The sequence below is a fragment of the Capricornis sumatraensis genome, chromosome 8 (genome assembly GCF_032405125.1).
Source record: "Capricornis sumatraensis isolate serow.1 chromosome 8, serow.2, whole genome shotgun sequence".
In the NCBI taxonomy this organism is placed as follows: domain Eukaryota; kingdom Metazoa; phylum Chordata; class Mammalia; order Artiodactyla; family Bovidae; genus Capricornis; species Capricornis sumatraensis.
In genome coordinates, this window is record NC_091076.1 from 89,615,051 (window position 1) to 89,637,447 (window position 22,397).

General features: G+C 47.5%; 2 protein-coding genes and 4 non-coding genes across 6 annotated transcripts in view; 2 read left to right on the forward strand and 4 right to left on the reverse strand.

Moving 5' to 3' along the window:
* Positions 1 to 2,032: 2,032 nt before the first annotated feature.
* RPL23 (ribosomal protein L23) lies at positions 2,033 to 5,870 on the reverse strand. Its single transcript, XM_068977207.1, has 5 exons — positions 5,829 to 5,870; positions 5,171 to 5,254; positions 4,752 to 4,880; positions 2,274 to 2,387; positions 2,033 to 2,160 (listed from the first exon to the last, which is right to left on the reverse strand). Exons 1-5 carry the CDS (start codon positions 5,839 to 5,841, stop codon positions 2,078 to 2,080), a joined length of 423 nt encoding a protein of 140 aa, XP_068833308.1. The 5' UTR covers positions 5,842 to 5,870; the 3' UTR covers positions 2,033 to 2,077.
* LOC138084894 (small nucleolar RNA SNORA21) lies at positions 5,004 to 5,139 on the reverse strand. The gene has a single exon (XR_011145296.1). It is a non-coding gene; the product is annotated as a small nucleolar RNA SNORA21 (small nucleolar RNA).
* Positions 5,871 to 11,124: 5,254 nt separating the features above from the next.
* On the reverse strand, positions 11,125 to 11,196 carry TRNAC-GCA (transfer RNA cysteine (anticodon GCA)). Its single transcript has one exon. It is a non-coding gene; the product is annotated as a tRNA-Cys (tRNA).
* A 2,852-nt stretch (positions 11,197 to 14,048) lies between these two features.
* Positions 14,049 to 14,120, forward strand: TRNAC-GCA (transfer RNA cysteine (anticodon GCA)). The gene has a single exon. It is a non-coding gene; the product is annotated as a tRNA-Cys (tRNA).
* A 1,688-nt stretch (positions 14,121 to 15,808) lies between these two features.
* Positions 15,809 to 15,880, reverse strand: TRNAC-GCA (transfer RNA cysteine (anticodon GCA)). Its single transcript has one exon. It is a non-coding gene; the product is annotated as a tRNA-Cys (tRNA).
* A 753-nt stretch (positions 15,881 to 16,633) lies between these two features.
* The window catches only part of LASP1 (LIM and SH3 protein 1), a 40,410-nt gene continuing 34,646 nt past the window's right edge, over positions 16,634 to 22,397 (forward strand). The window contains exon 1 of the mRNA XM_068979123.1: positions 16,634 to 16,821. Within this exon, the coding sequence (XP_068835224.1) occupies positions 16,753 to 16,821 (69 nt within the window). The 5' untranslated portion in view covers positions 16,634 to 16,752. The remainder of the gene's footprint in view (positions 16,822 to 22,397) is intronic.

Sequence of the window (22,397 nt, forward strand, 5' to 3'; positions counted from 1 at the left end):
TTGGAGGGACTGATGTTGAAGCTGAAACTCCAGTACTTAGGCCACCTCATGTGAAGAGTTGACTCTGGAAAAGACCCTGATGCTGGGAGGGACTGGGGGCGGGAGAAGGGGATGATAGAGGATAATGAGATGGCTGGATCATTGATGGACAAGAGTTTGGTTAAACTCCAGGAGTTGGTGATGGACACAGAGGCCTGGCATGCTACGATTCATGGGGTCGCAGAGTCAGACATGACTGAGCAACTGAAGTTGAAGCTCGGCAATGTTGGCATATTTCCTAATTCATTTAGTGGCAGATCGAGAACCAGAACTTACCTCCTGACTTTCAGTATATCCACTTAAATCACTTCTCCCCTCCCTACCCAATTCCCCAGCTAATATACCTCCTCCTGATAAATTTAAAAATCCATCAAAACAGTAAGTGGACACATATTACCATACTTTTTCCCTTTGGTTAATTTTGTGTATATGAGGGTTCCCCCTGGTGGTGCAGAGGTTAAAGCGTCTGGCTGCAATGTGGGAGACCTGGGTTCGATCCCTGGGTCAGGAAGATCCCCTGAAGGAAATGGCAACCCACTCCAGTATTCTTGCTTGGAGAATCCCATGGATGGAGGAGCTTTGTGGCTAATATAATAGGATATAGCAAAACATGAACAGTCATTTTCTCCAATTATTGTTAAAGTGATTACTTCCCCAGCTTCCCCTTTATAGAGATGCTTTACAAATGGCCTTATACGAACTCCTCTGCTCCTCATACAAACTGAGGTGTTATTTCACAAATGAGGCAACGAATTCAGGAACTCTTTTATGTTAGTTTATCGTGGTGGTTGTTTCATTGCTAAGTCATGTCTGCCTGCGGTAACCCCCATGGACTGTATCTTGCCAAGCTCCTGTCCATGGGATTCTCCAGGCAAGAGTACTGGAGTGGGTTGCCATTTCCTTCTCCAGGGGATCTTCCCAACCCAGGGTGGAACCTGGGTCTCCTGCATTGCAGGCAGATTTTTACCCAGTGAGCTATGAGGGAAGCCTGTTTATTATACAAAAGCACGTTATTAATTAGAAAAAGGTCCCATTATACCTGCTTCCCTGGTAGCTGAGTTGGTAAAGAATCAGCCTTCAGTGAAGGAAACCAGGCTTCAATCCCTGGGTCAGGAAAATCCCTTGGAGAAGGAAATGGCAACCCACTCTAGTATTCTTGCCTGGAGAATCCCATGGACAGAGCCTGGCAGGATACAGTCCATGGGGTCACAAGATACAGACCCAGGTCACTGCTGCTGCTGCTAAGTTGCTTCAGTTGTGTCCAACTCTGTGCGACCCCATAGACGGTAGCCCACCAGGCTCCCCGTCCCTGGGATTCTCCAGGCAAAAACACTGGAGTGGGTTGCCATTTCCTTCTCCAATGCATGAAAGTGAAGTTTCTCAGTCATCTTCGCGACCCTATGGACTACAGCCTACCAGGGTCCTCCGTCCATGGGATTTTCCAGGCAAGAGTTACTGGAGTGGGTTGCCATTGCCTTCTCCGTTGAATGTCACCTAAATCAACTCTCATGGCTTGGGGGAAGAAAAAGCATATTAGCCTGCTGTGTTAACATTCTATCATCTTTTATTCTCAAGCTAGGGTTTGGAAGATGTATGCCGTCGAAATAGTTTTGATAGCAAAAAAAAAAAAAACTTGTTGATATTAACAACTTAGTCATCTTTCATGAGAACAATTACCATGTGTTAGGTTTCATAAATATAAATGCATTCATGCACCAACTTACCCAAAGAAAACCTGTAACTGCAAAGTGCACACTATATACATGTGTACCCCAAAGGGTGTCCCTATTCACATCATTCCTTGAAGTCCTTGAGTGTCCAGGATCTGACCATACATTGTACCTTATCTCAAATTCCTTTCTGATTGCAGGGCAGTTACCTGGGGTAACCTGTAACCAGAGAGTATATATCATCTGTAATTTAAGAACTAAAAATTCAGGTAAGGATTAGGTGGTATCAAGAGTAACATGCAGAACAAACAGGAGGGCAAGCATTGGGAGCAAATAATTTTTATTTTTTTTACAAATACACCAAAGAATCACGCAATGCTGCCAGCATTGGATGCAATCCTGGGCCACAAGTCTGCACATTCCTTTGCAACTGGTCCTGTGATGGCAGAACCTGCATAAAAGAAAGAAGCGACACATAAGCTCAAAGGGTCCTTCCCTTGTACACTTCTTGAGTTGAATCATCAAATCTCACAAGCTGAACAAAGATGTGGATTCTTTCTTTACCTTTCATCTCGCCTTTATTGTTTACTATGACCCCTGCATTATCTTCAAAATAAAGAAACACACCATCTTTTCTCCGGTATGACTTTCGTTGTCGAATTACCACCGCTGGATGTACTGAGAGGGGGGAAAAAAAAAAGTTGTCATTAAACCTGTCAAGTACCAATGTCACCATGAGAAAGCGGTTTTTACACCTTGTCTAGCTTCCCAACATTCCCCATTTGGACAGAATGCATCCTCGTTAGCTTTTTCATTTCCTAAAATCAAGTGCGAAAGAGAATAAATATCCATCACCCCTTACGGAAAGACCTTACTTCTAAGTTCAAACTATAAGCATTTCCTTACAAGCATGAATCTGTACTCTGGGAGTACAGACCAGCAACATACCAGCAGGAAACTTGTTAAGCACTTTCTATACATTTCCCTACTTCACCCAAGAGGTAGGTACTGTTAAAATCCCAATGTCATAGAAATGAGAAACAGACCTTCCTCATACTAGAAAGGCCAAGCTAGTAACTCCTCATTACACAATAAATATTCCATCTTCATTTCTATCAAGACCTCCAAGTACAAACTTTGATATAAAATTAGCATTTTATGCCATTTATACTGCAAGGCACATTTTAATAGGCAAACTTTGAATTAACCTAAATATCTCACGGCACATGCACAGAACACAATCACTTTAAATGATTATACATTTCTATATCCAGGGAATCTTCCTGACCCAGGGATCAAACCGGGGTTTCCTGCCCTGCAGGCAGATTCTTTACCGATTGAGCTACCAGGGAAGCCCCATATTTTAAGATAAGACTGGAAATAGGGGATTTTTTAAGGACAGGGATCCTGGCTATCCTTGAAGCAAGTATTGTGTTCACAGACAGTCTTTTGAGTTTTTAACAATGGGATAGAAACTGAGTGACAGGTCATGCTGACTGAGACTCTCCATTGGATCCTTATGTATTTAGCAATTCTCACAAATGAATCTAACAAATAAGGTCATATGAATTCAGGATTCTGGATTTCCAGTCCTGTCCCGCATTTCTGCACATTATAATGTGCAGTCTAAAACCCATCTGTAACTTTTAGTTGACCCTCTGTATCTGCTGATTCAACCTCAGGTTGTGTGGTACAGTAATATATATTTAGCAGGAAAAAAATCTGTGTTAAAGTGCACCCGTACAGTTCAAACCCATGCTGTTCAAGGGCTAACGGTATCATTTAGAAGAAACAAGGCCCGCAGAATAAAGTAATAGAGCTGGAAAGTCAGACCTAGTTTTAAAACAAGAGTGTTCTCTGGTCTGTCCCACAACTGACTGAGACAGACAGCATGCCCTGCTGCCACCTCACCCACAGTGATGGATAACTGCTCTGCCCTTCCCTGACACCTTCCCAGGCCACAGACCAGACCCAGCAAGTGTTCTAGGAGGACAGCCTGTCCAGTTGCATGCTGACCCTGATCAACACACTGCTGTATCAGTGCTTAACTGCCATGGTTTTTCCTTGCCTACCAAGTCCCCAAGTGCAGACTGGAGGTCAACAGAGCTGGAATGTCAAGCGCATTGAATATCAGAAGCTGTAAAGCCAGACAATTCAGCACTGTCTCAGCCCCAACCCCTAATCCATACATGTAGTAGGAAAACTTTATGGGGTGGTCCACAATTAGGCAATGAGCAGCCTCAGGTTTCAGTTTCTATCAGAAGAGATTTAGAAATAACCACTGAACTTTTTGTTCAGTCACAACCCTGAGTTAATCTCATCTATGTATCATTAGAAAGTGAAAAGTCAAGTCGCTCAGTCGTGTCCAACTCTTTGCGACCCCATGGACAGTAGCCTACAAGGCTCCGCCGTCCATGGAATTTTCCAGGCAAGAATACTGGAGTGGGCTGCCATTTCCTTTTCTGTATGTATCATTACTCCCTTTCAAATTAGTTCCTGAAAAGAAACTTGCCTGGGGTGATTCAGGTCTTAAGGCTGCACTCTAACCTGGTACCACCTAGTCTGTAGCCAAGGAATCAGCAACTAACTAAACACAATTATCTGCTCTCAAAGAAGAGACAACCCTAAATGTCATATACAAAAATTACCATCTGGATTCAAGGTTATTTGGGAAAGGGGAGAGAATGGGGTAAGGAGAGGTGTCAAGAAGGAAATGAGCAGAAGATGACTAGAATTAGAATATTCCAGATAGGGGACACAGCAAGAATCTGAGGCACAAAGGAAGGAATATAAGTTGGAACAAAAAAACAAGAGCTGAAAGGAGACAGCTTGGGAAGGAATCATGTGGATGGACTTCAAATCCCAGGAGGACAGGGCTCTTGCTTCTATTTAAGGTGTAGGTATGTAAGACAAGTCTGTTACCTATTGTGAACTAGATCAAGCTTTAAGAGAATGGCAAAATTACTGTCCCATTTTTCCAATAATGAGAGAAATCTTTCAACTGTCCAGAGACCAAAAGGAGAATTCCGTCTCTCTACTCACCCTTCTTTCTGAGCTCTGGTTTGCCTTTCTTGACTGTGGCCATTACCATGTCACCCACACCAGCAGCAGGAAGTCTATTCAATCGTCCCTTGATCCCCTTTACAGAGATGATATACAGATTTTTGGCTCCTATAAAAGAATGTAAACAAATATGGAGACTACTTTTGAGGGCCAATCAGGCAGTGCTGCGATTTTCCAACACCACCTCCTCCATTCACACTCCCAAGCAGATAGTCCCCACTAGGTGGAACACCTTGTCACACCACCGATTGAAGCAAAACAACACAACATGCTGCCGCTTCACCCAAAAGCGGTGTTTTCACTCTGCCCTTTCTTGACGGCTCAGCGGGTCATCAGCAAAAGGCCCACTGAGTGCTTTTAAAAGGGTGAGTCTGGCAGGGGGCAGCCGAAGGTCTCACCTGTGTTGTCAGCACAGTTGATCACGGCTCCAACCGGAAGACCCAAGGAAATCCGGAATTTCGCACCAGAGGACCCACCACGTCCTGTAAGTAGGAAGGGAAACAGGAGGTAACTGCCCAGTCATGGTTCGGAGTCCCTTTCACATGCTTAAAGTAGAAGTTCACTCGCGTATGCTTTGCGAAACGGCACAATGTAGATTCGTTCTCTCTAGGAATCCACACACTCCCTGCCCCATGTGCCACCCAGTTCTCAAGGCCAACAGCCAAGTCCTCACTACCACGACATTAGTCTGAGACTAACTGGCCTGGAAGACTCAATTCTCGATCCAATTTTTGCACCACGCAATTCTTCCTGCAGGGTGGGAGACTGCACAAGCCGCCCACACTGGGGCTTAAGTCAGTCCAACTTCAATCCCGTTACTGCAGCGGTGACCCGGCGTGAACCCGCAGAGTTCGATCTAGAGTCACGACTGGATCCTGCCAACTCAACCCTCCAGCCGGCCCCGTCACTTTCAGGGGCTCTCCCGATGAACCCTCCAAGCCCTCTCTGGCCTCGAGCAGAGCAAATCGCCCCAGCTGCCCACGGCCGCCGCTGCCGGCAAGGCCAGCTGCCACAGCACAACAGATGGCGAAGGATCTTCCAAAGTCAAAACCTCACCTCGCTTCGACATCTTGAAGGCCGGAAAGGGACAAAAAGGAAGTAGATACAAAGGACACTGGGATATGAACTCCGACGCCCCGCCCAATCTGGGCACGTGATCCGGAGTTTGCTCAATCGGCCTCTTTCCCCAGGGCGCTATCTTATTACGTCATAAATGCGGGACGTCGCCTAGAGCTCGCGATACAAAGTGAGCGGTGTAGGGGGTTGAAGGCTGCAGAATGAATTATACCGAGAGTACATTCGATAGGAGCTCGGGAGTAGTTGTTTGGGACACAGAAACATTGGTTTAATTGATCGGACAACCTTTTCTGAACACTGTGTGCCAGGGACTTAGATGGACACTAAAGTGAAGTGAAAGTGAAGTCGCTCAGTCGTGTCCAACTCTTTGCGACCCCATGGACTGTAGCCTATCAGGCTTCTCCGTCCATGGAACGTCCATACTCCGTCCAAGCAAGAATACTGGAGTGGGTTACCATTTCCTTCTCCAGGGGAGTCTTCCCGATCCAGGGACTGAACCCAGGTCTCCCGCATTGGATGCAGACGCTTTAACCTGAACGCACGGGCGTTGAGGGCGAGGGTTAAAGAGCTGGAAATGGTTTCATTAGGATGTGATACAACTGAAAGGTGCCATTGTAGGGCTACAGATAATTCCATATGTGTGTTGCTTGGTCCCAAACCCACTTGTATTTTCTATATTTTGCTATATTCATCATTCTTTTCCCTGCCTCAGGCTTTCCCATTCTTCAGGCTTCTTCCTGTCGGTGCATTCATTCAAATATTAAAAGACTACTGATTCCAGATTCTGTCCTGGGCACAGGGTAGACTACATCAGAGCAAAACAGATCATTCTTGCCCTTATGAAAGTTACATCCAGTCAGGGTGGTGAGGAAGGTGGGTATTAGATACTGAACCATAGACGTAATTGGAGAAGGAAATGGCAACCCACTCCAGTACTCTTGCCTGGAGAATCCCATGGACGGAGGAGCCTGGTGGGCTACAGTCCACGGGGTCGCAAAGAGTCGGACACGACTGAGCGAATCCTTAGACGTAATAATGGCAACATATAGTATGTTAGATGCTGATAAGTACTATGAAAACAAAAGTAGAAAAAAAGAGGAATCTGGAAGTGGGAAGAGGGGCAAATTGCAGTTCAAAATAGAATGGTCAGTGTGGGCTTTATGGAAGAAGTTGACATTAGGGCAAAGATTTTGAGATGAGGGAGTTAGCAATTTGATTGTCTAAGAAGAGCAGTCCAGACAGAGTCCTCAACCAATGAAAGACTCTAAGGCAGGATTGTGCCTGAACAATGTGAGGACCAGCAAGGAAGCCAGGAATGACTAGACAGAGTAAGTGAAGTGAAAAGCAGTAGAATGAAGGTCAGAAGTAATGGAACTGGATCATGTAGGGCTCTGTTCATTACTATGGACTTTGACATTTACAGACTGAACTGGAAATCATTAAGTTGGAAGCAGATGATCTGACTAATATTTCAGAAGGATCACTCTAACTGAGACTAGATTGTGGGAGGGAACACAAAGATACAAGTAAGAAGACCTATTTGGGAAGCTCTTGCAATAACTCAAAAGAAAAATGGTGGTGGTTTGGACCAGAATGGTAGCAATAGAAGTACTGTAATGTGATCAGATTCTGGATATGTTTGGAGATAGAGCCAACAAAATGTGGGATGAAGAGAAAGAGGAGAAAATGTTTCCAAAGCTTGAGGTCTGAGCAAGTTGCCATCGACTGAGATGGGGAAAGCTGTGAGAGGAACAGCTTTGGGGGTAAGAGTAGCAGTTCAGTTTTGGAGATGTTGAGTTAGATGTCTGTTAGACCAAAAAAGAGAGATTTCAATAGCAGGTTGGATATATTAGCCTGGAGTTCCAGAAAGAGGGAGATAGAAATTTGGCAGTTGTCAGCATATAAGTAAAGCCACGATAGTGGATGAATTAAAAAAGAAGAAAGTGTAAATAAAAGAGACCATGGGCTAACCTCTGGAGCACTTCAACTTTAAGAGGTCTCTAAATCTATACATTTATAAATCATCCTGCTCACTCTTAAATCCTTCACTTGCTCCTGCCAGTTTCTCTAGCTACCAGTTTCTCTCTCTCTCCACTTAGCCGAATTCCATGTGTTTCTGAATATATGATTTCATTATCATTTTTGCCTCTCTTGATAAATGGAACCACCATCCATCTAGGTGTGCCTCTGGGATTCCTGCCCAAGTTTTTTCAGTCAGCCTTCTCAGCATCTCTCAAGTCTATCCACTTCTATCTCCTCTACTAACATTCTGGTCCAAGCCACCTCCATCTCTTGCCTAAACTACTTCTGAAGCTCCATAATAGGTCTCTTGGCCTCTATTTCTCCCTCATCCATCCACTCAGTCTTCATATAATGGCCAGAAATAATTTTTCAGAAATGCAAATATTACTATGTCACTCTGCTGAAAATTCTCCAATGGTTTCTGAATGAAAGTTAAAATCCATATCATGGCCTACTGGGCCCTAATCTAGCATTGTCCTGCCTCTTAACCTCATCTTGCACCATGTTCCCTCTGGCTCTGCAGAGTTGGCCTTTTTGTTCCAGATACCATATATGCTCCTGAATAGCCATATGCTTGGCGTACTCTAGCCTGACTACCCTCATTGTGTATTTTTATACGATGTAAAGTGTTTCATTTTTACATCTATTGATTTTTACAGATCTCAGCTTAAATATCTTTTTCTTAGAGAAATTTTACTTTGACTTCTCTTAAAAGGTATTTTTCCATCATAGTATTTATTTCAGTTCTTAAATATGTATTTCATGACTTTGCTGAATGACTTCCCACCCCCACAGTTAGTCTATATGTTCCAGTAAAAGCTGAGTTCATGTTTCTTTGTTATTGTTCAACAGTATATCCCCAGCATTCAGCATAGGGCCTGACTCAATAAATACGTGGCAGATGATTGCTGAACAAATGAAGTCTACCTCAATGGTTTCCATATGTCAGCATCCTGGCATGAAGGAATTTTTGTTCTATGACAAAACTAGAAATATTTGGAAAATACTGTGTTTCTCACAAAGCTACATTTACTCAATTTAAAAGATTATCGTGCTTCATCTTTTTTGTTGTTAAAAATGTTCCTTTAAATCCTATGTCAACTTTTCACCATCTCAACACTGCCATCTCTGGAGTAGTTTCATTGGTCCATGAAAATCAGAGCTGCGAAATGATCTGTCTCTATTTCTTTACTTCCTGGGTGCACACATTCCTTGAACCCCTGTAATCTAGTTTATTTCCTCACTACATGACTGAAATTATACTAGAAATTATGTATACTGATAAATTATACTAGAAAGTCCGCCGTAACCTACTCTTTCTGCAATCCAAGGAAACTCCTCAGTCTTTATCTTACTTGACCTCACATTGTTGCACACTGGGACCAGTCCCATCTTCTTAACCCTCTTCACCTACGGTTTCCAAGATGCTAGTAATAATAGAAGTTACTATATATGAAGTGTTCTTACATACTAATCATTGAGTTAACCATTTTATAGGAATGTGACTTCTTGAATCCTCCCTACAACCCTGTGACTTAGGTATTATTAATCTCATTTTACAGATGAGGAAGCTAGCAGATAGAAAGCTTAAGTGTTTTTGTCCAAGATCAAACAAATCATGAAAGGTAGAGATGGAATGGTATCCTGAATCTGACTGATTCCAAAGTACAGGCTCTAAGCCACTATGCTCTATTGCTCTCTCCTTACTCATTGCCCCTTCTCAGTATATTTCTCTGAGTGATCACACCACCCAATACCTTCCATTACTATCAATAAGCTGATAACTCCCAATTCTGTATCTCAGCCTAAGACATTTCTGCTTAGCTCTAGCTAATATATGGAAACCGTGATAGGGACACCTCCACAGGCACTTCAGACTAACACACCCAAAACCAAAATCAATTTTTCCAGAAAATTAGCTTTTCTGCCTATATTAGTTGTCTTGATTAGTTACTTAGAGCATTGATTCTCAAATATTCTCATCTGAATATCCTTTACATTCTTAAATTATTGAGGACTCCAAAAAGGTTTTGTTTGTGTAGTTATATCTATCTACTGAGAGTCACCAGATTAGAAATTTAAATTGTGAAATATTTAAGATGATCCATTACCTGTTAAAATCAGTTAAGTTCAGTCGTTTAGTCATGTCTGATTCTTTGCAGTCCCATGGACTGCAGCATGCCAGGCTTCCCTGTCCATCACCAACTCCTGGAACCTACTCAAACTCATGTCCATCGCGTCCGTGATACCATCCAAGCATCTCATCCTCTGTCATCCCCTTCTCCTCCTGACTTCAGTCTTTCCCAGCATCAGGGTCTTTTCCAATGAGTCAGGTGGCCAAAATATTTGTAGCTTCAGCTTCAGCATCAGTCCTTCCAACAAATATTCAGGACTGACCTCCTTTAGGATGGACTGGTTGGATCTCCTTGCAGTCCATGGGACTCTCAAGAGTCTTCTCCAACACCACAGTTCAAAAGCATCAATTCTTCGGCGCTCAGCTTTCCTCACAGTCCAACTCTTACATCCATACATGACTACTGGAAAACCACAGCTTTGACTAGACAGACCTGTGTTGGAAGAGTAATGTCTCTGCTTTTGAACATGCTGTCTAGGTTTGTCACAGTTTTTCTTCCAAGGAGCAAGCGTCTTTTAATTTCATGGCTGCAGTCACCATCTGCAGTGATTTTGGAGCCCAAGAAAATAGTCTGTCACTGTTTCCATTGTTCCCCCATCTATCTGCCATGAAGCATTTGCCATCGGATGCTATGCTTTTCATTTATTTGAATGTTGAGAAAATACATATGCTTAAAAACAATTGTACTTAAATTTTAAAAATAATGAGAGGAGCGGCTTCGCTTTCATTCCTTTAGAAATTTCTTTGATATCTGGCTAAATGAAAGACATCTGGATTTTCATGTTTCCACGTTTAGTCTGTTGTGACATCATGCAGCCTCTGGAAAGCTGCATGCATGAATGGACAAGAATGAAACAGATAAGGAAGTGCGAAGTAAATTCTTTTTCCCTATGTGGAAAGGGTCTCACAGGCAGACATGGAAGAATTCGACTTCCAAACACAGATTGGTACCTGTTGGGTGGACCGGAAATTCCTTTATTTGGGTGTTGACCTTTTTAGAATGTGAGATCCAGATACCTGTAGTTGACCAATTTCTGTATTCCCGGAAAACACTTACAAATGACCAAATATTTGCTACCTATCATGTTGAGGTGGATAAGGGTTAAAAGTGAGAACACAAGGGGGCACCCGGATTTGAACCGGGGACCTCTTGATCTGCAGTCAAATGCTCTACCCCTGAGCTATACCCCCTCTGCTGGCGAAAAGAAGATTACAGTTTATTTGTAGTGTTTATGGGAGCAGACGTTGCCTTGGTGATTAACAATAGTTTGACATGTATGACTAACTCTTTCAAGTTTCCCAGGTTGATGCTTCAGGACCAAGAGAAAAAGCAATCCGGACCCAAACGGACCCAAATGGTAAGAGGGAAGGATGGAAGGACGAAGTCCAGTCCGGCCAGACACACTGTGAGGTGTGCGATGGGATTTCTCTCCTCCAACAATTACAACCTCTTATACCTCTGACATCTGGGAATTCTTTAAGTCTAATTTCTATCCTCCCTGACTGCATCCCAAGTTGTACTGAATCCCCAGCCTATGCTTTGCGCATGAAAGGAAGTGCTTCCCTTGTCTTTCCCAAGGTATCTCCAGCATCTTGAGTCTCTTCCACTCGCTTTGCTCCTTCCAACATCAATAGATTTCCCCTAGGTTGGAAAATCCTCCCTTTAGCTATGATCACCTGTCCAGTTTTTCTTTTTCACTACCAAATATTAAGAAAGTCTCTGACTTCAACAAGCTTTCCTCACAGTTCTGTTGCTCTCTACATTTACTTTCTCGACTGTCAGGAAATTTTCCCCCTTGGCGTCTATATCTTGTTTCTCCAATAGACTAAGTTCCTGGAGGGTAGGATCACCTTGCTTTCCTTTTTGTATTCTTCAGTAGTTGGCAGAGTGCCTGATTCACTACAAACCCTAGTGGTACCTATCAGCCAAACCTCATTAAACTCAAATTCACTAGTGTTAGAGGAGCACTGGGAAGTCTGAACCACTCTGCCAACCTGAAACAGGCTCTGTGTCTATTACTCCTCCACCACTGACTGACTAGATTCACTTTCTCAGTCTCTAAACTGATTCTTTCACACACGTTCTCCATTCTCAAACCTTCTACATCGTATCTTTCCTCCTCAGAGAATGCTGGCCTCTTCCTTTTTGGAGAGCATCAGAACCAGTCAGAAGTAGGGTTGTGCTGATAAAAGGCTAATAACTGGCTCCCCAGGACCTGATTTATAGGATTTGCCAATTCTCATAGCATAAAAATGTCCATCTGCTAATTTCAAGTGAAATCAACTGGCTTTAAAAATTCTGGAAAATTTAACAATTGGTTCTCCCAAGCCGGTATGAGCCGAATCTAGCACACTTCTGGGATTGATTTTTCACCAGCTACCAGCTATATACTGACAGCTCTTCACATCACATTTCAAATCCAGACATGTTTCTGAACTTCAGAAATAACTGGATCTCCAGCTGCATACTTAAAATCTCCTCTTAAATGTCTGTTGGGCACCTCAGACTTAGCATATTGACCTTATACGAGAACGTGAAGTCTATGAGGCTAGGGGGCTGTACTTTATTACCTTTGTTTCAGAGTTTTAAAAAGACACTCTTGAGGATTTTTTTTTTTTTTGGTAAATTTACTCCTTTCTCAGTGTTCTTTATCTCAGGAAATCACATGCACCAAGATAGTGAAGTCAAAAAAGAAGAGAAGCCTGGTTGGCTACAGTCTGTGGGGTCTCAGAATCGGACACCACTGAGTGACTAACATGCACAAAACTCATAGTTAATTTACAATGTTGTGTTAGTTTCAGGTATACAGCAAAGTGATTCAGCTATATATATTTATATATATATTTTATAGTTTTCCATTATGGTTTATTATAGGACACTGAATACAGTTCCCTGTGCTATACAGTAGGGATTTATTCTTTATTCATTCTCTATGTAATAGTCTGCATCTGCTAATCCCAAACTCACAAGCCATCCCTCCCCAGCCCCATGGCAACCGCAAGCCTGTTCTCTATGTCTGTGTGTCTGTTTCTGTTTCCTGGATACATTCATTTGCGTCATATTTTAGATTCCACAAATAAGTAATATTATATGGTACTTGTCTTTCTCTTTCTGACCTTTCTTAGTATGATAATCTCTAGGTCCAGCCACAGTGTTGCAAAGGGAATTATTTCATTCTTTTTTTATGACTGCTTAGTATTCCATTGTATATATGTATCACATCTTCTTTATCCAGTCAATGGATATTTAGGTTGTTCCCATGTCTTGGCTATTGTGAACAGTGCTGCTATGAACGTAGGGGTGCATGCACCTTTTAGAATTATAGTTTCATCCCTGGGACCAAAGCAGCAGCTAATTTAACTGGAATTCCCACTCCCAACAGATGGGCAAATAGCTGTCTCTTTCATGTCATCTACATCTCAACTCCAAAATCACCTATGAAGAAAACTCTTCCCTGACTATGTGTCTTGAAATACCCACTCGTACCTCCCTAACACATATCTTGTCTTTTATTTTAGTCATTTTCCTTATTCGTTTATTCATTTGTGCACTTGTTTCTATTCTGTCTCCATTTGATTTTAAAGTCAGTGAGAATGAGAACCTTTGTACCTCTCTATTGAAAAGTATGCTCTGTACCTACAATGGGGCACAAAGTAGTTGTTTCCTAAAAATAGAAGGGGACCACTAGAGAACATAGGCAGGGAAAGTCTCTCAGTGGACATGTCTGTTCAGCTGGTGCTTGCATTTTTTTTAGAGAGACCGGGAGAAAGGATGCCTTACTCAGTTTTGCAAGAAGCTCTTCTCTGGCTTCTTAGGGTGAAGAGATGACTGGGATCGTGGATAAAGAATTGAACTTAGAAAAGACAAAAGTTCACATATTTTCAAAATTCCATGTTTTTACTAGGTCTTTTAATGTTGTTCCTCGTTATTACTATTCAATATCTTGTAGCAAGAAGGAACTGATTTTGGAAAAAGAATTTTCAGGGGAAAAAAAATGTCTAGAATGGATGTAAAAAGCATTTACCAGAACACTGCCAGCAGAGGGGGTATAGCTCAGTGGTAGAGCATTTGACTGCAGATCAAGAGGTCCCCGGTTCAAATCCGGGTGCCCCCTTCCCTGATTTTCCATTTTTCACAGTCACAAGTTAACACAAAGTCAGAGGTATGTTCTGAATCCAAAACTTTCTGGAGATTCTCAGAAAATACTCTTAACCAGAGAGATGCCCTAAGAGTCACACAGGAATGACTCCACTGCTTTTCCAGTGAGCACGCTGACTCACTGGCAAGAAGCCCACTCACCTGTACTCTCTGTAGGTAGAAAGAAGGCTGATACCTTTCCAGTTTGAGATCCTTTAGGACTTACTGGTTTAATGTTAATCAGTTTCTTTGGAGGGGAAGAAATAGAATGCCTGGGCGGGGCAATATTATTTTGCCTAGTTCATAATAGTGGCGAAGTCACAGCACAGATTTAAGATGAAAAGTGGACGGCTTTCACCTTCTTTATATTAGCTCAAAGGCAAGGTTTTGGCCTGATAAACCTACAGGTGGAGTTTGAGGCCTGGTGTCCAAGAATAGGGTGAAAAATTAGCTATTTCTCACCTCTGAGCTTTGACCTGCACAGCAGCTCTGCTTAATCACCACGTCCAGCTTCACGACTTGTCTCACAGTGATGCATGCTCAGTCGTGTCCCACTGTTTGCCACCCCAAGCATTGCTCCTCAGCCTATGGGATTTCCCAGGCAAGAATACTGGAGTGGATTGCCACTTTCTTCTCCAGACAGTAAGGGGAGTGGTGGGGAAAAAAAATATTCAAGTAGTATTCCCCTGGGGCCCTGAGGGATGACACAACCAAATTCCAAGTTTAAAATACCACAAATTCCCCCTGACTCAAGAAGCATGCCTCTCCCACTGTCCTTTCTTTTTCCTTTTTTTGGGCAAAACCTAGTCGAGAGGGTCGCTCTTGCTCTCTGATCTTTTTCCTTGGACCCAACAGTGATAACAGCCAGTCATGCAGTGGACAGTTATCTGTCCCCATCTTTAGGTTATGAAGCTTAATGGCATTGTATTATTTGCTCAGTGGTTCTCAAAGTGTGGTCTAGCAGCATCAACACCCCCTGGGAATTTGCTAAGAATGCAAATTCTTGGGGTCCCACTCCAGGCCAAGAGTATCAGAAACTGGTAGTTGGGGGGGGGGGGGCTAGTGTTTTAAGGAGCTCCCTATTTAATTCTGACACACACTCAAGTTTGAGAACATTAGTTTATATCAGTTTATATCAGGACATAACTTTATTTTTGTAAATTAAAATGAGATTTTGGGTCGGCATTGACCATTTCCACATTCTCAAACTGCTTTCACTGTGCTGGTGTTATGAGCAATAAGGAAAGGTGCTTCGGGCACGCGCTTGTCACCGGTAATAAAGAAAGTTGAAGTTGGAGAAAATCTGTGTCTGTGGGTTTTCTTCTCCAGACCCACCCCTACCCAAAATGAAACACCAAGTTGGGGGAGTCTTGCCTCCTGAACCAGCGCCTGGAACCGCCTTACACGACTGCGGCTGCCGCAGAAATCCCGGTACCTCCCGCATGGGTCGTGGGGACCTGAAGTTTTTGTACATGATTTGTGCCTGTACCCACCGCCTCCTGCTGCTGAGTACGAAGTAAAACCGAAAGCCTTCCGTTAAGGTTGGAGAATGAGGAAGGAATTTTAAAATAGCTTTTCTCTATTTCTCTAACCTAGGACCCGAGGTTAAAATATGAATCAAAAAGGAAATAATTATACTAGACAAAAATTAGGAAAAAACCACCGAGGGGGCACCCGGATTTGAACCAGGGACCTCTTGATCTGCAGTCAAATGCTCTACCACTGAGCTATACCCCCACGCCGCGGCTTGGCTTGGATGCGGCTCCTTTGGGTGTTAAGACACTGCTAAAGGTGAACAGTAAGAGTAGGTAAGGAGAAAGAAACGCGAGAGAAAAAGGGATCGAGCGCAAAGCAGAAGCTCGCTGGATTCGGGGAACTACGGGAAAGCTGCACGGCAGAGGCGCGGGGACGCAAGAATTAACCCGGTCTGCGAGGGACTGAATCCTGGAGGGAGGGACGGGTTCCGCCCTACAAATTGTGGGAGAGGATGTTGCAGGGCATGGCTAACATCTTAGGGGCGGGGCACGGGGGTTCCCGTTGATCCGCGGATTTCTCGCCAGGTACCGACGGGTACAAAGGAAGTCCCCAAACCTGACGAATCTGGTTGGGTGTTCGAGTGGGTTCGAACCCCACCCTGGGCGGTTGCGAGGGGCTCGCCCGCCCTGCAGCCCAGGTGCCCAGATGTGCCACCGGATCGCCCCCGCCCCGCCTCCAGCGGCGGAAGGGCCCTGGGCAAGGTCGCCTGTTGGCGCCTGGCCTCCGGGCGCATTCCAGGGCCCTTTCTGCTTGCGAGCTCACCTAGGCGCGTACCGCTGGGCGCGCAGTCCTCCCTGGAACCCGCCCCCGCGCAGTCCCACGTAGCCTGGAGAGCGCGCCTCGCCGCGCGCGCCCCTGCCCGCGCCCGCGGCGCGTCCCCGCCCCGGTACAGCCCCTCCTCCCCGCTGTGTTTATTAGGGGAAGGAGGGCGGGGGCGGAGGCCAGTTCCCTAGCTCAAGCAGCCGTCGCTGTCGCCTGTGCCGTTGAGGCCGCGGCCGTCTCCCGCCAGCTCGCTCCGGGGAAAGAGAACGCGCGCGAGCTCGGGCGTCCTCGCCCCAGCCTTTCCCGGAGCCATGAATCCTAACTGCGCTCGGTGCAGCAAGATCGTGTACCCCACGGAGAAGGTGAACTGTCTGGATAAGGTGAGACTCGGGACTGGGAGACGCGTCTTTGCAATCCCCGAGCTCCAGATCGGAGGAGGAGAGCGGGGCTGGGTCTCTGCCGCCCCGTTACCGCGATCCCGGGAGGGGGAAAGGTGGGTGGTGTCATGGGGTGTGAGGGACGGACCCCAGTCTGGAAACCAGGAGATGTGGGGCGAGGAAAGGAGTCCACGCGTGGCGGGCAGCCGCTACTGGAGAGGAGTGGGCTCGCTGCTAGGGGGTGGAGAAGCCGGGCCCCGGAGTGGGGGTGGGGGGAGTGAGGGAAGGTTAGGGGTGCAGTCCCGCCCCCTAGGGCCGGGAGAGTGAGAGCAGACGGCCGCTCCCTCTCCCCGCCTCGCCGAGCGCCAAGTAGGCGGAAGCGCTGGGCGCTGGGGGAGGGGGCGGCGGGGGGGCGGGGCAGAGGTTGGGGCCCCTGCTAAGCCGTCCGCTCCGGCGGCTACTGGCCCGGCTTCCTGGCCTGGAGACTGGAGGGTGGGGGCCGTCAGCGGGCAAGTGTTGCGTCTGGTGAACTGGCAACACTCGGATAAGGACCCGAGCCCCATTGCGAGAGCCCGTTTTTTGGACGACCTGCAGCCCTCTTGGTGGTTCAGCGGTTAATGGGCTAGCCTGAGTCCTCCATAGCTTCCCAGCCCCCACCTCAAATTAGAAGCCAACTCCCAGCGTTGGTCCGCCCAGCCGGACCCGGGCGGGGTCGCTTGCTGGAGTAGGGTGGGTGGGGGTTGCTTCACTGAGATCTCCTGAAATTGTGTTCAGAGGCTGAGTCCACCCTGTAGAACAAAGAGCTAACTTTTCAGAGCAGGTTTCCCCAATGGAGGGTGGGGTTGGCTGAGTTCAAGGGGAGCCAATAAAAGGGGAGAGGTGTTGGGGGAAAGGGAAGGTGGCCTTCTGTAAATTCACTGTCCCCTGGGGGCCCTTAGGCGTCTTCCTCCCCCCCCCTACCCCCATCATGCTGGACTCGTTCATCTGGTTGCCATTATACTTTTTGAAGGGGGGCGGAGAGTGGAACTGGGTATTTCCTGCAGTTTGGGGTAGGATCCGGACCTCTTTTAATCTAAGATCCTAAGGCAGTCCACCTTCCCTCTCATTCCCTCCTCGGTCTGGAGGAGAGGCCTCTAGGATTTTGTCCCCTTCTTCATCATGCCTTTCATTCACCTCCTAAAGCTGGCCCCCTGTCCACACATTCCCTCTTTCCCATCTGGACTGGCCAGGGGTTGGGGGGGCATGGGATGGAAGAGGGTGCAGGGCCCACCTGGAGTCAGATATTTTTTGTGAGGGGGGAAAGGGTCGTTCCTTGGATTCTTTTGTCTTTCCCCTCCTTAGGGTTGGAGCTTCCTCAGTAACCTTTGGCCTCTGAGTCAGGGTGAGGGGGTGGGGTTCCATGGTTCTGAGATCATTTTGATACTGCTCTTGGAGGAAGGGGTCATGCGGGGCCGCTGCTGTTTCAGTCTTCTCTCCTGGGCCTGGCTGGGCAGGAGGAGAGAAAGGCCATGTTATGGTGCAGTGAATGTGGGTGCTGACCTTCCCAAAGACCATGCGGGAGGGCAGGACTTGAGCCTGGGGGCAGGAGCTGAGAGCTCTCTGGCCTTGCACACTGGTGTTTCTGCTCTTCCCTGGTGGGAGGGATTTTGGCCTCTGTGTCTTGAGTTCCTTGTGCTCCCCTTCTGCACAGTCATGAACTGGGTAGAGGCAATGGCCACTTTCCACCCTCATAAAGCAGAGGCAGTGTCTGCTGGAAGGACACTAGCCTGGGCGTTGGAACACTTGCTCCTAGTTCCAGGTCCGCTCACCACCAGCTCTGTGAATGGCTCTAGGCCTCAGTGTTCACAGTCTATCATATGGGTATGATGATGTCATTTCCTTGAAGATGGGGAAGTGCACTCAAGTGCCTGTCACAGTGCCCGGAAGGGGATGTGGTATAGGCTGTGCGCCCTTTTCTTTTCTGGGGTACTCCGTCCAGCCCCATACCTGGCTTTCCCTGTAAAGACCTTTGGTGTCTGAGGGGAGGGTGCAGCCCCTTTAAGGCGCCCTCCCCATCTGTTTTCTTCCCGTCTCTGGAAGAGGACATTCAGGTGGTGGGCACCCTGGGAAGTGAGAGTTGGCGGTTCCTCTCTCTTCCTACAGGAGGTTTCCCTGGGGAGATGTCACCCCTGCACTGAGCAGGAGGCCTGGAATATCCAGGTATTAGACTGGTTCCTCCCACCACCCTCCAGGCAGTAAGGGCAGGCACTTGGAATGGGGACCTGACGCCTGAGGACGGATGTTCAGTCTCATAGACACAATTGCTAACCAGCTTCCCAAGACAACCCATTTACAACAGGAGAGAGTCAAATTAGACTCACCTGTTTCACTGCAATTTCCCTAGGACCCGACATGACCCAGAGCACAAGCTACATTCTTGGTGTTAGCCTTTCCTCCTCCTTGAGCCTTATCTCCCAAAGGCTTAGGTGAGTAAAAGCCACATCACCTCTGATGGCTACCCTACCATCCACCTGCATTACCCAGCGTGTCCTCATGCTGAATAAATGTGTATGGCTGGCCACGGTGTTTGAGGTTGAGATTTGTTTCCCCAACTTATGGGATTAGAGTTGGGGAAGAAACAGGGTGATGTCGCTCGCTCATTCATTCAATGAATATTAAGCACCTATGTGGTACGGGGCCCTCTTGGCTGCTGCAGGGCCTCTGCGGAGGGAGAGAGGCTGTGTCTTACAGTGTCCTCTACCTTTTGACAGACTTGAAGTTTGGTCCTAGATCACACTGGGAGGCACTAACGTGGGGACTCGCTGTGTCCCCTTGGCCTGGCTTGCTTTTGCCAAGCTCCTGAATACAGATGGAGGCATTGAGGAGGGTAGAGGATTGGTGGGCTGAGTCCCCTGGACTCCCCTATTGGGAGGGCTCTCTGCCTCTGGTTGTCTGAAGTACCCTCCCCTCTTCCCCTCACCCCCCAGGTGGCAGCAAGGTAGAAGGAAACGGGACCTAGAAGAGGGGTAAAGGCCTGTAGCCTTGGTGCCTCGTTTCCTAGCTAAGAGCACCCCACAGTCATCCCATGACCGTCCCTGCGTAGACTCCTTGGAATGTGCCAGGCTCAGTCTTCTCAGGAGCCTCACAGAGCAGATGCGACGGCTCCAGTAAATTATGACCCCCGTAAGCAGAGGCCCAGACAGGTCATGCGGTTCACTCCCCACAGCCCGAGCTGGAATTCAGCTCTAAAGTTCTTGGTGCTCAGCTCTTCTGCCTGTTGTGTTTGCAAAAAAGTACTTTAATTTACACTATCTCCCTAATGTTTGTAGTGGGCCCTCCTCTTCCTGACCCTGGCCTGTGGAATGCCCAAGGCCTGAGCTCTTGAACCAGGAATAATACTCCCTGGGAATCTGGGGAGGTGCAGCCATGGTCTCTGCCTTTAAGGCAGCCTCCCAGGTGGCCAGCTGAGCTAGGCTGGTGACCAGGCCAGGGTGGGGCTACCGTTGCCCCTGGAGGAGTGAGAAACTGTAACCCTGGGTGACAGGAAGGGAGGGAGAGGTCTCATTCTCTAGCCCTGAGTCATAGGGCGCCCGGGTGGAGAGGGTGGAGTGGGCAAGATCCCAGGCCGCAGGCACAGCGACCTGGAGTTCACCACATCCCCCACCCCTAGGGCTGTGAGCAGCTTCTCCCCCAGCCTCTACGGTGACTCTGGAGAGAGAGGGCTGACCCCAACCTCACCCAAGTGCAGGGCATCTTGCTTCTGCCCCCAGCAGCCTCAGTTTGCCTTTCTGTGGAGTGGGTTGCAGCTTTGGAGCTCCAGGCCAGGGAGAGTGGAGGCTGATGCTGGAGCCTGGGACATGGGCTGAGAGGCTCCTAATGGGCACCAGAGAACTAGGTTTTGGTGAACAGGGAAGCCGTGGACTTCCAGGGCAGTGGGGAGGATTCAAGTTGCATGTTTAGAGGTAACTGCTCCCTGAGTCCCAGGAATGCTGCTCTGAAACCTTACCTGTAGCCTGTAAGAAAGAGGGGACCCCTGCTCTGGGGCAGGGAAAAGAGGCAGACAGGGTCACTGTGGGGTGATACTGATATGTTTCCCTGACTGTGTCCATTACCAGACCTGACTGAGACAGGGATGGGTGTCTTTTCATTTGGGGTTTCCTTGGGTCTGCCTGGCCCACAGGGGCTATTGAATGACTTGCCATTTTCTGCCCCCCATTCCCCTCACTCTCCTGTCTCCGAAAGGACACAGTGGTGGAAGCTGCTGATTTTCTTGAACCTTTCTTGGCGCCCTCCTCCAGAGAGGGGCGGGAAGTGAGGCTGTGTCACCTCCTCCCAGCATGGAACCCCCCTCCATGGGACCGGGGTTTTAGTTCCACTCTTTACAGATGCATAGACGGAGTTCTGTAGTTACCCTGAAGGCATTCAGTCCCCTCCTTTTCATTATTCTGTTCCTGGACCCCCTGTAAGAGAACAGATGACCACTCCCTAGCCTCTAACATGTCTAGCTGAGAGCAGGGGGTGTCTGGAGGTGAGGTGGGGAAGAGCTAGAGATAGAAATGGGCACTGTTCCCTTGTATGGGGCTCCCCTTCCTTCCAGTGGTAGCTGGCTGCAGGGGGTATTTTGTAGAACCCCTGAATTGGCTGCTGGCCTTGTACCCTAGCCTGGTCAGTATACTCAGCCGCAAGGGGGTTGGCTCCAGGGTGGGTACCTGGCTGTGAGCTAGGGTGGACGTGTCTGTGTCTCTCCCTTGGTCTCCCCCAGGTCAATCAGGGGGCACCTCTGGAGGTCCCCAGGCCCAGGACAGTGCGGATTCCTGCCTATGTGTGTGTGAAAGTGGGTCATGGTCTGGATTCCAGAGAATGTTTTTCCTGGCAGGCCCCTGCGGGGGTGGGGGGAGGCGGGGGCCCAGGCAGGGGCATGTGCGGCTAAGCAGGCAGAGGCCAGCAGACTCGGTGGTGGCAGGGCTGGGGCGTTCTGCCAGCGCCTCCCAGGCATTGCGGGAGGGAGAGGGGCTTTCACTTCGGGGCTGGTGGGGGGCAGGGACCACTCTGTTCTAGGTTTCCAGTGGGCTGTCTGCACTGGGGTTTCGCACTGAGAGGCGTCAGGCAGGGCTGTGGGATTGGCCCAGGTTGGCTTGGAAGCCCAGCTTCACCGGCCTCCTCTTTGCTTCCAGACTTCCTCTGGCCTTCTTCCCAAAGAGGGGTTCTCCTGTTCCTTTGGTCATTATTCCACTCCTAAAGAGGCCTTTGGGTCTCCTTGAAAGGGAAAGTACCCTATTAGAAGGTGATTACTCCCCCCCACCCTCCACCCCCACACACAATTACCCTGTGGGCTCTGGTCAACACGGCCAGGGAGAGGGAGGTGGTATCCCAACCTCTTAACCTTTTTTTCGGTCCCTTTCTCCCAAGTGGCCCAGAAGCACCTCTTGGCTGGGAAATACGTCTGAAAAGCACTGCGTCAGGGGAATTTCTTGATAGGTGGCCAAAAACCAGGCATTTGCTGGGTACCTCGAAAGCCTTCCTGTGCCCTTCCCTGGCTTCTGGCCTCTTTCTCTGAGGAATCAGGAGGATGTCCTTTGGCTGCTGGGAAAGGGGGCAGG